Source organism: Zophobas morio, unplaced genomic scaffold (genome assembly GCF_036711695.1).
Source record: "Zophobas morio isolate AGI-343-1 ecotype UQ-CSIRO unplaced genomic scaffold, CSIRO_AGI_Zmor_V1 ptg000005l, whole genome shotgun sequence".
In the NCBI taxonomy this organism is placed as follows: domain Eukaryota; kingdom Metazoa; phylum Arthropoda; class Insecta; order Coleoptera; family Tenebrionidae; genus Zophobas; species Zophobas morio.
This window is the reverse complement of record NW_026972110.1, coordinates 7,517,906-7,532,538: the sequence shown is the minus strand read 5'-3', so window position 1 is coordinate 7,532,538 and position 14,633 is coordinate 7,517,906. Positions and strand designations below refer to the sequence as shown.

The 14,633-nt window shown below is 36.9% G+C and overlaps 2 protein-coding genes across 4 annotated transcripts in view; one reads left to right on the top strand and one right to left on the bottom strand.

The window, feature by feature from the left end:
• Positions 1-14,633, bottom strand: part of LOC135122558 (neuroligin-4, X-linked-like) — a 399,568-nt gene that overhangs the window by 261,848 nt on the left and 123,087 nt on the right. The window lies entirely within an intron of this gene.
• On the top strand, positions 11,752-14,045 carry LOC135122555 (piggyBac transposable element-derived protein 3-like). The gene is made up of 2 exons (XM_064046810.1): positions 11,752-11,992; positions 12,221-14,045. Exon 2 carries the CDS (start codon positions 12,226-12,228, stop codon positions 13,969-13,971), a length of 1,746 nt encoding a protein of 581 aa, XP_063902880.1. The 5' UTR covers positions 11,752-11,992; positions 12,221-12,225; the 3' UTR covers positions 13,972-14,045.

Below are 14,633 nucleotides of genomic sequence, written 5' to 3'. Positions count from 1 at the left end.
CTAACTTCTAACTTTACCATTTAAGCACCTGTAGTAAGAAAATCAATTATGTGGTTCAATTAATTCTATCAAAGTAATGTCTAATACGAAGGGGGTCCTAAGTTCGCAACATTTATTAAGAATTTCAATAGTTACAATGAGTGAAAGGAGAAAATTTAAGATAATGGAAAAAAATAAACAAATCTATGTTGAATGTGTACAATATAAATATAACTCTGGAAAAAATAATATAGATCTTGAAGTATAATTTGTTGCAAAATTACCATCAAAAGCTTTAATTAAATGTGGTCATATGTTTGACTGTATTGCCTTTTAACTGTATTTCATTTTAAATGTCAGTTATTGCTTTTTTGGCGATCCAGACACCGTTAATACATAAACAGTTATTTATAATCATAGTGGCAGTTTAAAATGAAATTAGATTATCTATTTTATTACAGACAATATATAATATTTGCTTTTCCTTAATCACTTTTTTAAACGTATTTCGTTAGTTTTTGGTGTAGAATATCTATCTGAGTTTTGCGACAAAGAAAAGCTTTCTGTTGCGGTACTAATAAAACTAATGTGTTTCGTTACATCTCAAGTATTTCAGGAAAGTGTGGCATTAATTTTGATGGTTTCGCAACCATTTTCAGTCTCTATCTTGATTTTGCCGGATGAGCTGTACTTTTGCTAAATTAATCCTTCCTATGTAATTCATCCATTACTGTTGTTTCAACGCTTAGAGGATTGTTGTAATGTTACCCCGTTAAATATAATTTTTAGCAAACAAACAAACTCACTGTGATAACGTATTGATGTTGAGATTAAACAAGGCAAAATTCATACCGAATGAGTTTTATAATAATTTTAAACGTCGTCTCCCGTCTACTTCGTTTGAACGGGTGACATTTATTATAAAATGCGCGACTAATTATTTATGAAAATCCGTTTGCCCGTGTGTCTTTTAAAATGGACGAAGTTTTCAAATGAATTGCTATACATTACTCGATCGTATTTTTGCAGAATTAGAGCTTAAATTAACTTAAGAGGTAATTTATATCACTCCATCTTGAATTTATGCCCTTGAAAAATTTCTAATTTAAAAAAACTTTCCAGTTCGCTCTGCTGATTGGATTTGCAAAAATGTGATATTCCAGGGCTACTGAAATGACTTTTATCTTATTATCGCGCTCTTTGATAACAATTTCTAGTTATTATCCACACAACGACTAGATATATAAATTGTCTTTATGTCTACATCCCAAAAATTATTACCAACAAATAAAAAAAAATGAATCACTTGTTCATGATTTTGCTAAAGTGGACTGTTTTATTAGCTGATAAATCTCTAATGGTACACGCATAAAGATAATTGAATTGTCTTACGTAGCAAGAGTGGGTATACATTTTGTATCACGTCGTATACTTTCGTAAATTTACTGTTTCCACAGAACGTTTTTCTCTACTGCTTGAGAGCTTTCTAATGATATATCACTCAACCGTCGCGTCGGCCTGATTCGCACTTCCAAAAAAATTGACAACTTATCTTTTTCTAACGTATCACCGAGAAGCTCATCTTCACTGAATTAAGACAAATTTAACGTCACCTCAGCATCATTCAGAGAAAGAGCAAACAAAGGGTTATATTTCACGATAATTTGACAAGCATTTATATGTTTTTATCTAAAGCTGTATTCACAACAATAATAGCGGTACAGTTAACTTAGTAATATTTAATAACAGAGTTGGAAATCTGTTCCACGTTTTAAATATTCAGTGCAAGTTTTTAGATGATGGAGAAAACTACAAATGTATAACTACCAACGTATGCAACGTTATTATAAACGTTTTTTAAATTTAACTTAAACAAACGCGAAAAGGTGTAGATCGATAAATTTAAACTTTCTAATCCACATAGGACGGAAGAAACATTTATAATAATCCTGTATCGTCCCATTACTGAGCTCATTGGAAAGGTGATGTGCACCTGTATTTCAACATAAGTACTTTATATAATAATACGCTATAAATATTTAGCTTAAATATTTTGCTTGTTGTCAAGCTAGCAGAAAATCGGGTTACGTTTCCCTGTGTTTAAACCGAGGCGTTGTAATGTAATACTCTGCTATTGCGGAACAACTTAGCAGGAATTTATAAATTCAAAGTAGTCATTTAGATGAAAAGCGTCATTCTTAAGACATTTTGCTAAAATAGAGTACGTTTATTTAGAAAATAAATGAATAAAGGCATGTCGCGGAATTAAAAAAATCCTTTGTTAAATAAAAAGTGAGAAACTCTGGTATGGTTGAATGGAAATCTTATACTTCCTACGTAACTTTGTTGTAACAATCATATAAAATGAATAAGTTTTGTAAAAATCTGTTTAATATGTTACTGTGGTTATTGGTGGGGAAAGTGTCATAAATTGTCTTATATTACTTAATTATAACCTATAAATGATTATAAAGGAATATCAGTTTCATTAATCGTTTAAATTGCTGCATTTTATGCAAGGCAATTAGAAAGTCACTTCATTCTTTTATTACAGGTCATTTTGACCAAATTTGAATGGGCCACTATAATGGGTTAGCTATTTCAAACGCGTTCTGTCAATACATTGGTCTGCCAAGGATATGGCACATTTTCCTGAATTAGGAGTGAAGAAATTCTTTGATGCGACTTCTTTAGGGCAACAATTTAAAACCTATTTTCAAATACATATACTGGCTGTTTCGTTTAAAATTTACTTACCACAATTGATTATTGAGTAACACCTACATATTGTTATATGTAGATTTAAGCTCCTTGTTAAAGTAGGAGGAAAATGATGTCAAACACAAAGGTTTTTCCCTAGCACAGTTTCCAGTATATATTTTTTAATAATAATAATAATAATTTTATTCATACGTTACATCCCAGACGGGATGTTTGTACATGTCAGGAACTGTAGGTATATTATACATATAATTACATATAATGTAAAATTTATAAAATACGATAATTACAATGTAAATAAATACAGACAACATAAATACAAACATTTTACTACACAATTTTTTCCAGAAATTCGTCATATCATAACTGTAGTAGGCACTGCTTATTAACAATTTTTTAATTGATTTATTAAAATTGTTTGCTTTATATTTTTTAAGGTAATGTGGAATATTATTAGGAGTATAAAACTTTATAGTGAAATAATTAACCGCATCCTGGGACTTCTTGAGTCTTATTTCTTACGAGTACAAATTGTTTTTATGTTTTGTACTCTATTCATGAATGTCACTAAGCGGAAAATTCATTTTCATGTTTTTCAATGTAGTTTAAGCATGTAAAAGTGTACAGAGAAGGTAGCATCATTATCTTTAGCTTCCTAAATTGTTCTCGCCCATCTCCTCTGTATTTTAAGTTTGAAACAATTTTAATTGCTCGTATTTGCAATTGAAAGTGTCTATGACGTATACTAGTATGCCCCCATAACAATATACCATATAGCAAGTGTGACTCACATACATTTGTTGATTGTCGTAATCGAACCTGACGTTGTAGTCACCTGCTAATACATATAACATTCAAAAATAAGTCAAAACCACCAGATGGAAAGTATAAGAGAGTCTCCGTGCTTCGAGTGTTTTCTCGAATAGTACGATTTTGTAGAGAACTTCTGTATAGTCAAAGTTTCCGGTTCTTGGTCATAGAACCAATGTTCTGACACTCCAACTAGTGAGCAGTTTTCTCCCGCCAAAAGAACTTCAAATTCTGTTAATTTTGAACGAATTGACTGTATATTAAGAACAAGTATAGTTATACTAGTTTGTGGCGCAAAAATTCAAATTTTTTTACTATCACATTTCGGGGCCAATTTTCTCCTTTCTAGAGTTGGTCAAGGAGGAGGAATGCTGTTCCTACTTTAAAAGCAGCGCTCGTAGTATTTTCTCTTCTTGGAAGTGGTTTAACTATAAAACTGTGATTGGGAATATTTTTCAATATCTTCTGGTGTTGTTTTTGTGTGAGTCCTCCGGACATTAATCAATGCACGTCGTGCTGCTGCACTTAAGATTGATATTTGATTTTCTAAAACGTGTCAGCTTCTGACGATTGTTTGACGTGCTGCCGTTTTGTTTACCTTTCGCTGTTGTTTATTGCGCTTTTTTGCGGCACTTATTTCTATCTCTGTTGCTTTGTTTTCTTTTGAAAATTCTCTGACCACCGTCTGATTCGGTGCCCCTGAATTTCTTGACACACATTCTTCATTGTCATTTTCTGAATCGGTGATCGCTCACATTGATCATTAGTCGTTACATATTCAGCACTTGATGTTGGATTTGCCCGAGTTGTTGATTTTCCTATGAACACAGCAGGCTTATTATAATACGTGGTCCACATCACTTTCAATTTAGAGAGCCGATGTTCACCGTGTGGCGTTTAGTTTTAGTTTTCATTATTTGCATTTTTATGTAAAAAGAATAGATGTGTTCAAAAAATATCAATTCCACCGCAGTTAAAGATGTAGGTTTGGAATTTTGCACAAAAATGTTTAGTTACCTTGCCTTGATAACCGTATGAAAAACTGAAGAGTGTTTGAACGCGTATACTTAATAATAATAATTTTTTTTTTTGTCCAGCGACATTAAACCTACACATTACCAGTTTTTCCATTTTCAATAGGGTGTGACGTCACTCCCGTCTGACGTCAGCTACAGCACCGGCAGCTAGATTTAATCGGGGCAAGGTCGTGGATCTTTATTATTTGGGGTGGTGACAATATTTTGGGCGCCAGTCGACAGAATGTCGACGAGAAAATGAAAAAGTTAAGTTTAGACGAAGATGGAAGAAGAGGTAGTTGAATGACAGAAACAACACCTACTCGCTGATATATATATATTTTTGAAACTAAATTTCCGAAATTACTTGCTTTAAATATGCAATGACATGACGCTTAAGCGTGTAACGACCCTTAAGGTTTACAAAGTAGGGTAAAAACAATCTGTACCTTAATTCTTGATTACCTTATGCGCTTACGCCACGAAAACTAATATTCCCAATGCCGCCACTCTTGTATGTTATAATAAATTTCTTAACTGATAATAAATACTGGGATCGGAACCATAAATAGGTAAGTGCCTTCTAAAATGCTCCTAATTGATTAACGTACTTACTAACAATTGTTGATTAAAGCTACGAATTAATAACTACTAAGCAAAACCATAACTTAACAATTATAACAATTATAACAATCACATTTTGTGGACCTCTTTGCCACCATAAACCATAAATTGTACAGTAAATACCTCCAAATAGTTGTTAGGGGATGGTATCTCGGGCTAATCGCAAAAAAAAAGGCAGCTACCACATCCCACGGCTATTTCAAATTGACTCTTTTGACTCCAGAGCCTGGTAGGGAGTCACCAACATGACACCAATGACAGCACCAAGATATCAGACGTACCATCGGCCCATAAGATTCGGGATCTCAACGGAACCAGTCCACACAAAAGCAGGGGTGTATAGCAGCAACACTATGATGGTTCGCACTCTGACTTCATGGCCAAAATTACACCAAATGAGACATAAAAAAAAAGGACCTAGAGAATTTCCAATGATTAGAAATCTATTTTAATTTTACCAAATAAAAATGTTACCTAGGTGTTATTGGTCCTTTTTAATCACTTAATTTTAGTGTGTAATAATTGTAAGGGGGTTTTATTAATAAAATTCAGCCCACAGAATTACTCGCCACCATTTTTAAATCTTTATCCGAACCCCTCTCTTTTTGTATGTCTTTTTCCGCTGATCCTCGCTATCAATTACACGGCCAAGCGTCATGTCAGTAAAAAAGAAGCGCAAGAATTTGAAATTAGTAACAATTACTTCGTGATTGTTACACACCCCCTCTTCGTAAAAAAATTTGTTGAACAAGAGAACGGAGAAACATATCAGCGAGGGTTAATAGAAATGTAAACTGCACACACCTAGTAAATAAAACAACAAATAACTACAAATTAAGAACAAGAATACTAATAAAATGACCAAAATTAACAACTCCAACCCGGGTCGGTAATGGCCTTAAAGATTAACTGTCAAAAATCGGGAAAGGTCATAATTGGGGTATGAGAATTATCTCAATCTGGCTAACCTATCTAGGTAAGTTTAAGTAGGGGTTTTATTTGCAAATAAAAAAAAGGTTGTCAAAATCAGGTAATATTGATAAACAAGGACAGAAGAAGATATTTATAATCGCGCGCGTTATAGTTCTGTCTCTGAAAATTCGTCTCAAGTTGGGGAAAAATAGCGACTCTCTTGGCATACTAACTTTCACACATCATTCATACATCATACACGAGATCACCCACACTATACCTGTCATACTAAGTCACCGGTTTCAAATCCTTAGTGTGCCAACGACCTAAATCAACTCCTTCGGCACTTCTGAGTCGGTATACTAAAGGAGAGATAACCTCTGTTACTGTACAAAGTACAAATTTTGGCTCTAGCTTAGCAGCGAAATGCTTACTACTGTCAGATAGAATATAATTCTTTTTCCAAACTTTGTCATTTACATCATACAGAGGTGTTGGGCGCTTGCGTAAATTGTACGAGTGACAATTTTTCTTGTACGCCGCTGTGAGATGTTTTTGAACTTGATGGTATAGTGGGGGGAGCTTTTCCAGTTCTTTCGTGTACAGAGCTCTCATCTCCGTAGATGACATTCGGAAATCCTTAATTTTGCCCACTTCACCATAAAACTTGCCATCAAGGGGAACGTATCTACCAAAATTTAGATGATTAGGGCTAAATCCGGTTGATTCATGCACTGCTGCACGAAGCGCATACCCAATCTTTGCAATGTTATCACTCCATGTACGGTGGTCATTATTTTTAATGTAAGATCAGATCGCAGTACCCACGACTCTATTAACACGTTCTACCGGGTTCACTTGGGCATGATACTTCGCATTGAACCAAATCTCGCAGCCATATGTTTCCGCCATTTTCTTAAAAAGTGTACCTGCAAACTGGGTGCCATTATCACACATAATAACTTGTGGACTTCCGTAAACCAAGATGACTTGTTCTTCTATAAACTTTACGATATTTTTGGCATTGGCCTCTCTCAAAGGGTGCAATAAAGAAAACTTTGTAAACCAGTCAGACACGACTAGGAGGTATTTGTGTCCGCTTTTAGATCGAGGGAGTGGACCGAGCAAATCAACTGAAATCAGCTGCCAAGGGAAACTGACCTGTTTTTGCCTCCCCATGTGTCCTGGTCTAGCGAGATTGCTGGATTTTTGAGATGCACATATGGAACATTTCTCGACAAAACGTTTAACATCGCCTCTCAACTTGGGCCAATAATAGAGGTCGCTTACTCGCATCCGTGTTTTATATGCACCTAGATGAGCTGCGGTGGGACTTTCATGACATTCAAGAAGAACCTGATCGCGGAAAGCTGTTGGTACCACGAGCTTCCATGTGGGAAAATTGGTGTTTGGCCCAATTCTAAGCGAGTTGTGTTTGTACAACAAGCCCTCTTTTACAATCCAGTTGGGAAACTGCTCTGGAGAAGAGTTCACTTTGCCTTTCATTCTCTGATACCACTCGTCGATTATACACTCGTTTTCATCCAAGGTCAACATATTTATTTCAGCTCTGGGGGCTCGGGATAGAGCATCTGGTACGGTGTTGAGTACCCCTTTTCGATGTTCCAGCACCATATCATACTGTTGCAGCTTCATACTCCATCGAGCTAGTCTACCAGTGGGATCTTTAAGTGAATGAAGCCAAAGGAGGCTGTAATGATCTGTGATGACTTTGAACTTCGTCCCCTCAATATATGGGCGAAACTTCTCCACTGCAAATAGGACTGCCAAACACTCCTTCTCAGTAACGCTGTATTTTTTTTCTAAGGCTGTCAACGTTCGGCTGGCGAATGCAACCACTACTTCATTACCCTCGCCATCTAACTGTGTCAACACAGAGCCAAGGCCAGCATCTGAAGCATCACACTGGATTGAGAATATCTTGTTAAAATCTGGAGCGGCCAAGACAGGGGCCCGTACCAATGCTTCCTTGATTTGTTGAAAGCAGTTTTCCGCTAAAGGAGTCCAAACTAAACGCTGTCGTTTTTTCTTACCCTTGATAAGAAAAGTAAGTGGAGCAGATAAGTCGGAGAAATTTTTAATAAAGCGGCGATACCAACCACTCATCCCAATAAATCTTCTCAGTTGGGTAACAGTCTGTGGCAGCGAATACTCCAGGATTGCAGCTACTTTATCTGGATCGGTCCTAAGTCCCTCTTGATCTACTACATAACCAAGGTATTTTAATGACGATCTACAAAACTCGCATTTATCGAGGTTAATGGTGAGATTTGCCTCCTTCAAACGACGATAAACTTCAGCCAAAATCTCCAGGTGTTTCCCAAATTCCGAACTAGAAATAATTATGTCATCCAAATACACAAAACAGTAAGGATCCAGCTCTGGACCGAGGACTGTATCCATCAAACGTTGCTGTGCTTGAGCCGCATTACATAATCCAAAGGGTAACACTGTAAATTCGTATAATCCACGACCTGGTACAACGAAAGCTGTTTTCTCACGCGACTCGTCCTCCAAAGGTATCTGCCAGAAGGCTGCTTTCAAATCTATGCTTGACAGGTATTGTGCCCCAGTTAATTTGTTCAAAATTTGATCCACCATTGGAAGAGGATAAGCATCGTGTCTGGTCAACGAATTGAGTTTCCTTCCATCAAAACAGAAGCTGTATTCTCCCGAAGGCTTCTTCACCAGCAAAACTGGGGACGCCCACGCAGACGAGGACGGCTGAACCACCCCCAGCGCCAACATTTTGTCCAACTCACCGTTGAGGTGCTTTAACATGTACGGCGACAGGTTATGATGACGTTGTTTAACAGGAAGGGCGTCGCGTCGCCTGTATCAATTTTATGTTTTACTTTCGTAGTGCGTCCTAGCTTTGTACCAGATTTCCAAGATAATAATTCAAATTTACCAATTACTTCTTGTAGCTGTTGTTGTTGTTGAGCTTCTAAATCGTTCCTTGAATGAATTCTGTTGATTGCAGCAATTTGATTGTAATAACTTGTGTTGACTTCTTTTTCATACTTGGCCAAGGTCACGGTTCCTGTTTTAAAATTTACAAGCAGTTCAAAGTTTCTAATAAAATCATTTCCTAAAATAACTGAATGGGATAACGACGGAACTAACCAGAACTTTATCATTCTGCAAACATTCTCTAAGGTGACAGGAATATTAACATAACCGACAATTTTCTGAGGTGTCCCGTCAGCTGTGCCTATATGTTGTACTGTAGACTCGTACACGTGCAAATTGAAACAATCAATCAACCACATTCCGGTACCCCCGAGTGCCGAATCAGTGGCTCCACTATCTAACAAAGCTTCCACCTCCCTATCAAACATTTTCACACGCACATACGGCCTATTATCATTCGCCTTCCTAACGAACAAAGCATCAGCTTTACGTGCACCATCATCTCTGGAGGATTTATAAAAATTTGTAACTTGAATCAACCAATTACTCCATTCGTTAGAATTACGACCACCACCATAAGCCTTAATTTCCCGAGGCACACTACGTCGGCTCAAAGAAACGCGATGCCTATAAATTAGTTTTTTGAACAATTTTTACAATTGGGTCTTATGACTCCAACCTCACCGCATCCTGTACAAACTGGTCGCTTGGTGTTACGAAACTTTGGGCAGTTGCGTCTGATATGACCTTCTTCGCGGCAGCCATAACACTTCAATGAGGCAACCTCATTTTTGTTACGTGACCTATCTGCTCTATGGAGAGCTGATGACATAGAAGTACCACTATCATAAGCTAAATCAGGCTGTAATAACGCTACATCTCTACGTGGAGGAGGCTGATACTTTTTCTTCGCACTGTTAGCGCTTTCAAGGGTTCTGCAGATGTCTGCCAATTCACTAACATCATTAATGTCCTGTAATGCCAGGTGGGGATGATACCAAGGTAACAAGTTCTTTTTAATAACCTTTAGCTGCTCGTCTCCGGATGGAGATTCCACTAGACGTTTAAATAGGCCCTGCATAGATGTGATATAAACAATGACTCTCTCAAAAGGTCCTTGTGTTCGTCGTCTTATTTCCTCCCAAAGCTCATCGTCGTAGTCTGTCGGTAAAAAGTCTCTCCGCAAAGCCGCCACCAAGTCATCCCAGCTTCTTAAAGTGAACTTAACTGAACTAAACCACACATGTGCTTGTCCCGTAAAGAGATCTGTGGCTTCATTAAACAGTTCCTCCTTTGTCTTGCTCCTTGCCACTCTCAGCTCTTCAACCTTCTGCAGGAAAGCACTCAGTGATACTTTCTCTGACGAACCATTAAAAGTTATTCCCCATTTAAACACTGGTATGGACTTTGGCGTAAATATCGCAGCTGTATTCATTGTGGTGTTGAGACCCATTGAAGTCCTAGAAGCAGGAACATGGTCAGTGTGCTCTTCAATCTGAAGAATTTGTTCCTCCAACGCCATCACCTCCACTATCCATTCATTACGGAATTTCTTTATCTGTTCATCGTCCTGTGGTAAGCGAGTAAGACGGCCCAATACATGAGTAGCTCTACTTTTCATCCGTCGACCTACTTCTTCTCGGATTCCATCATAATCAGTAACCAGTGCTGTTAGCGAACTGATAGTTTCAGTTATTTCATTCTTTTCCAGCTCCAAATCGCAGTCGGGTGACAAAGAGTAAACAGCGCTCGGTCTCATGCAGTCTGTTCTAAGTTGACGGCGTAGACACTTCCTTTTTACATCTGTTGTAGCCCTTTCTGATAGTAGTTCTCTAATCCGTAATTCATAGTTGACTTCGTAAGTCCTCAGATGATTTGGTTCCATATCGTATCGATTATCCATGATAAAAATTAAAAGATAATTTAGACCCAACAAATATTACCAATGGTTATTAAGATAATATCTTAATAATAAATAAAATAATGTGATTGCAATTATTCTCCAAAATTATACTAAGTTATAGATATTATTATAGCTACAGTTATATCATAGGTACAGTCCGTTGTAAAGAAGAAGCAACAAAAAAAAAAAAAGAAAAATAAAAAATAGAATAGTAAATGAGAGAGAAGAACGTCACCGCCCTATATCTGATATGAACAAAATAACCAAACTCTGGCCCCACGCGTATGGGCGTCAATTTTGTGTGACGTCACTCCCGTCTGACGTCAGCTACAGCACCGGCAGCTAGATTTAATCGGGGCAAGGTCGTGGATCTTTATTATTTGGGGTGGTGACAATATTTTGGGCGCCAGTCGACAGAATGTCGACGAGAAAATGAAAAAGTTAAATTTAGACGAAGATGGAAGAAGAGGTAGTTGAATGACAGAAACAACACCTACTCGCTGATATGTATATATTTTTGAAACTAAATTTCCGAAATTACTTGCTTTAAATATGCAATGACATGACGCTTAAGCGTGTAACGACCCTTAAGGTTAACAAAGTAGGGTAAAAACAATCTGTACCTTGATTTTTGATTACCTTATGCGCTTACGCCACGAAAACTAATATTCCCAATGCCGCCACTCTTGTATGTTATAATAAATTTCTTAACTGATAATAAATACTGGGATCGGAACCATAAATAGGTAAGTGCCTTCTAAAATGCTCCTAATTGATTAACGTACTTACTAACAATTGTTGATTAAAGCTACGAATTAATAACTACTAAGCAAAACCATAACTTAACCTCTTAAGGTCCTGTGTTCCGAATCAGGAACATACCTAACTCAGACCAAAAACAATTAGAAAAGAGCAATCATTCCGCCAGTTCTTTAACTGACCGTTGTTCCTAATATATACCAATGAATAAACATTGATAAGTAACAGCAAACGCCATCTAGAGTGAAACTAGAATAAGTTCAGTCATACCTTTGCAGACGGAGCACGTTGTGTGGTGTTGAGTTATTTGTGATCGTAATTTTTTAATTTTTGGGTAAGTACCGATCAAACTAAAATTATTTAGGCTATTGTTAGACTTTAGAAGATATGCCTGTACCTTCCTAGTTATTGTAAATATACAATTAGTCTGTAGGAGCCCAAAATTCTGTTAGTTCCTCATATGGAACATTGGTCATTTAGATGAAAATTAGATTGTTCCTGAAATGGAACAGTGGACTTTTGGTACATATGAACTAATAGCAATATTGTTGGGTTTTTACAGTAAAAATGGCCTACATACCAAGCGATAGTGAGGACGATAATCTTGGAGACTCAGATGATGAGTTTGTTGTACAAAATTCAAGGGATTCCTCTTCTTCTGACAGTGACGATTCAATTAGTAGTTCCGAATCAGATGAAGATAATCAACCTGTAGATCATGTGGCTACAGCTACGAATGTAAGAGGAAAACCCACATACAAGTGGACTAAACTCAATAATAATGATGAAGAATTGCCATTGCCACCTTTCGTTGCGGAGGAAACCGAGGAGTCCGAAATTGGACGCCCAATTCATTATTATCAGCAATTTTTTTCGAACGAATTGCTTTATCTCATAGTGGAACAAAGCAATTTATATGCTATTCAAAATGACGTAAACAAGCCCCTGAATCTAACACGTTCTGAATTAGAAATTTTTATTGGAACTGTTATATACATGTCAATTTTCCATTTACCGCGACATAGACTTTACTGGAAGTCAGCTTGCAGAGTAGCCCAAGTTGCTGACTGTATGTCCAGAAAGAGATGGGAAGATATAAAAAAGAATTTACATTTCAACAACAACGATGACCTTCCCACGGATAGAAATGATCCAAACCGTGATAAGCTATTCAAGCTTAGACCCATAATAGATGCATTGACAGAAAAATTTAAAAATCAAGTCAAACCACAGATGCTTTGCGTAGATGAACAAATAGTGCCGTACAAAGGAAGATCTGCACTAAAGCAGTATAATCCCAAAAAACCCAACAAATGGGGTTACAAAATATTCGTATTGTGCGATAGCAGTGGTTTGGTTCACAATTTTGAAATTTACACAGGAAAAATATTGCCAACACCGGGAAAGGAGGATATAGGAGCTAGTGGAAATATTGTACTACGCTTGGCATCTGTGATACCACAACACAAAAATTATTTACTCTTCTTCGACAATTGGTTTACCTCTGTAAAGCTGCTTACCTCTCTTCAAGAAGATGGGATTTATAGTTTGGGGACCGTAAGATGCAACAGACTTCCTGGTTTACAATTCAGCAGCGACAACGTTTTGAAAAAAAAAGGTAGAGGCACTTATGAGGAATATAAGACAACAGTCAACAGTGTTGATATTCATACTCTGAAATGGTTCGACAACAAGAGCGTTTGTCTCCTTAGTACATTTTGCGGAAGCCAGCCTGTCGATATTGTTGAACGCTTTGACAGAAAAGGCAAAAGAAGAGTTGAGGTGACCCGTCCCAATATGATAAAGCTATATAATAACTTTATGGGTGGGGTTGACCTTCTTGATGGACTCATATCCTACTACAGGATAAGCCTAAGAAGTCGAAAATGGTATCTCAAACTGTTTTTTCATTTAATCGACTTGGCTCTAGTTAGCGCATGGTTAAAATACAAGACTGATATGCAGAAGAGTAACATGGACAAAAAAGATATTCTAGATTCTTTGGGATTTCGTGCTGAAGTAGCCGAAGCTCTTTGCCGAGTGGGAAAGGATGAAAATACAAGAAAAAGAGGAAGACCAAGCGGAAGTACTGAAAAGAATTATGAAGAGAAAAAGAGAAGGGGAGCAACAAAACCTATACCTCAGTTTGACGTGCGTACAGACAAGGTGGCCCACTTTCCTTCTTATAACAAAGAAAGGCAACGGTGCAAGAGACCATTGTGTGGACTAAAAACTTATTTCTATTGTGTAAAGTGTAAGGTACATCTATGTATTACTAAGACTAGAAACTGCTTCGCTGAATTTCATATTTGATTGCATAATTATGTCTATATGACCAGTGTTCCTGCAAAGGAACATATTGTTTTGTTTTTTTCTAAAGCAGAAAATAAATATTTTGAAAACTACAATTTGTTTACTAACTGCCTCTGGCCACTTTTTTCATGGAATGAATTTTTTAAATAAGATTCTAGTATAAGTGGACCTTAAGAGGTTAACAATTATAACAATTATAACAATCACATTTTGTGGACCTCTTTGCCACCATAAACCATAAATTGTACAGTAAATACCTCCAAATAGTTGTTAGGGGATGGTATCTCGGGCTAATCGTAAAAAAAAAGGCAGCTACCACATCCCACGGCTATTTCAAATTGACTCTTTTGACTCCAGAGCCTGGTAGGGAGTCACCAACATGACACCAATGACAGCACCAAGATATCAGACGTACCATCGGCCCATAAGATTCGGGATCTCAACGGAACCAGTCCACACAAAAGCAGGGGTGTATAGCAGCAACACTATGATGGTTCGCACTCTGACTTCATGGCCAAAATTACACCAAATGAGACATAAAAAAAAAGGACCTAGAGAATTTCCAATGATTAGAAATCTATTTTAATTTTACCAAATAAAAATGTTACCTAGGTGTTATTGGTCCTTTTTAATCACTTAATTTTAGTGTGTAATAATTGTAA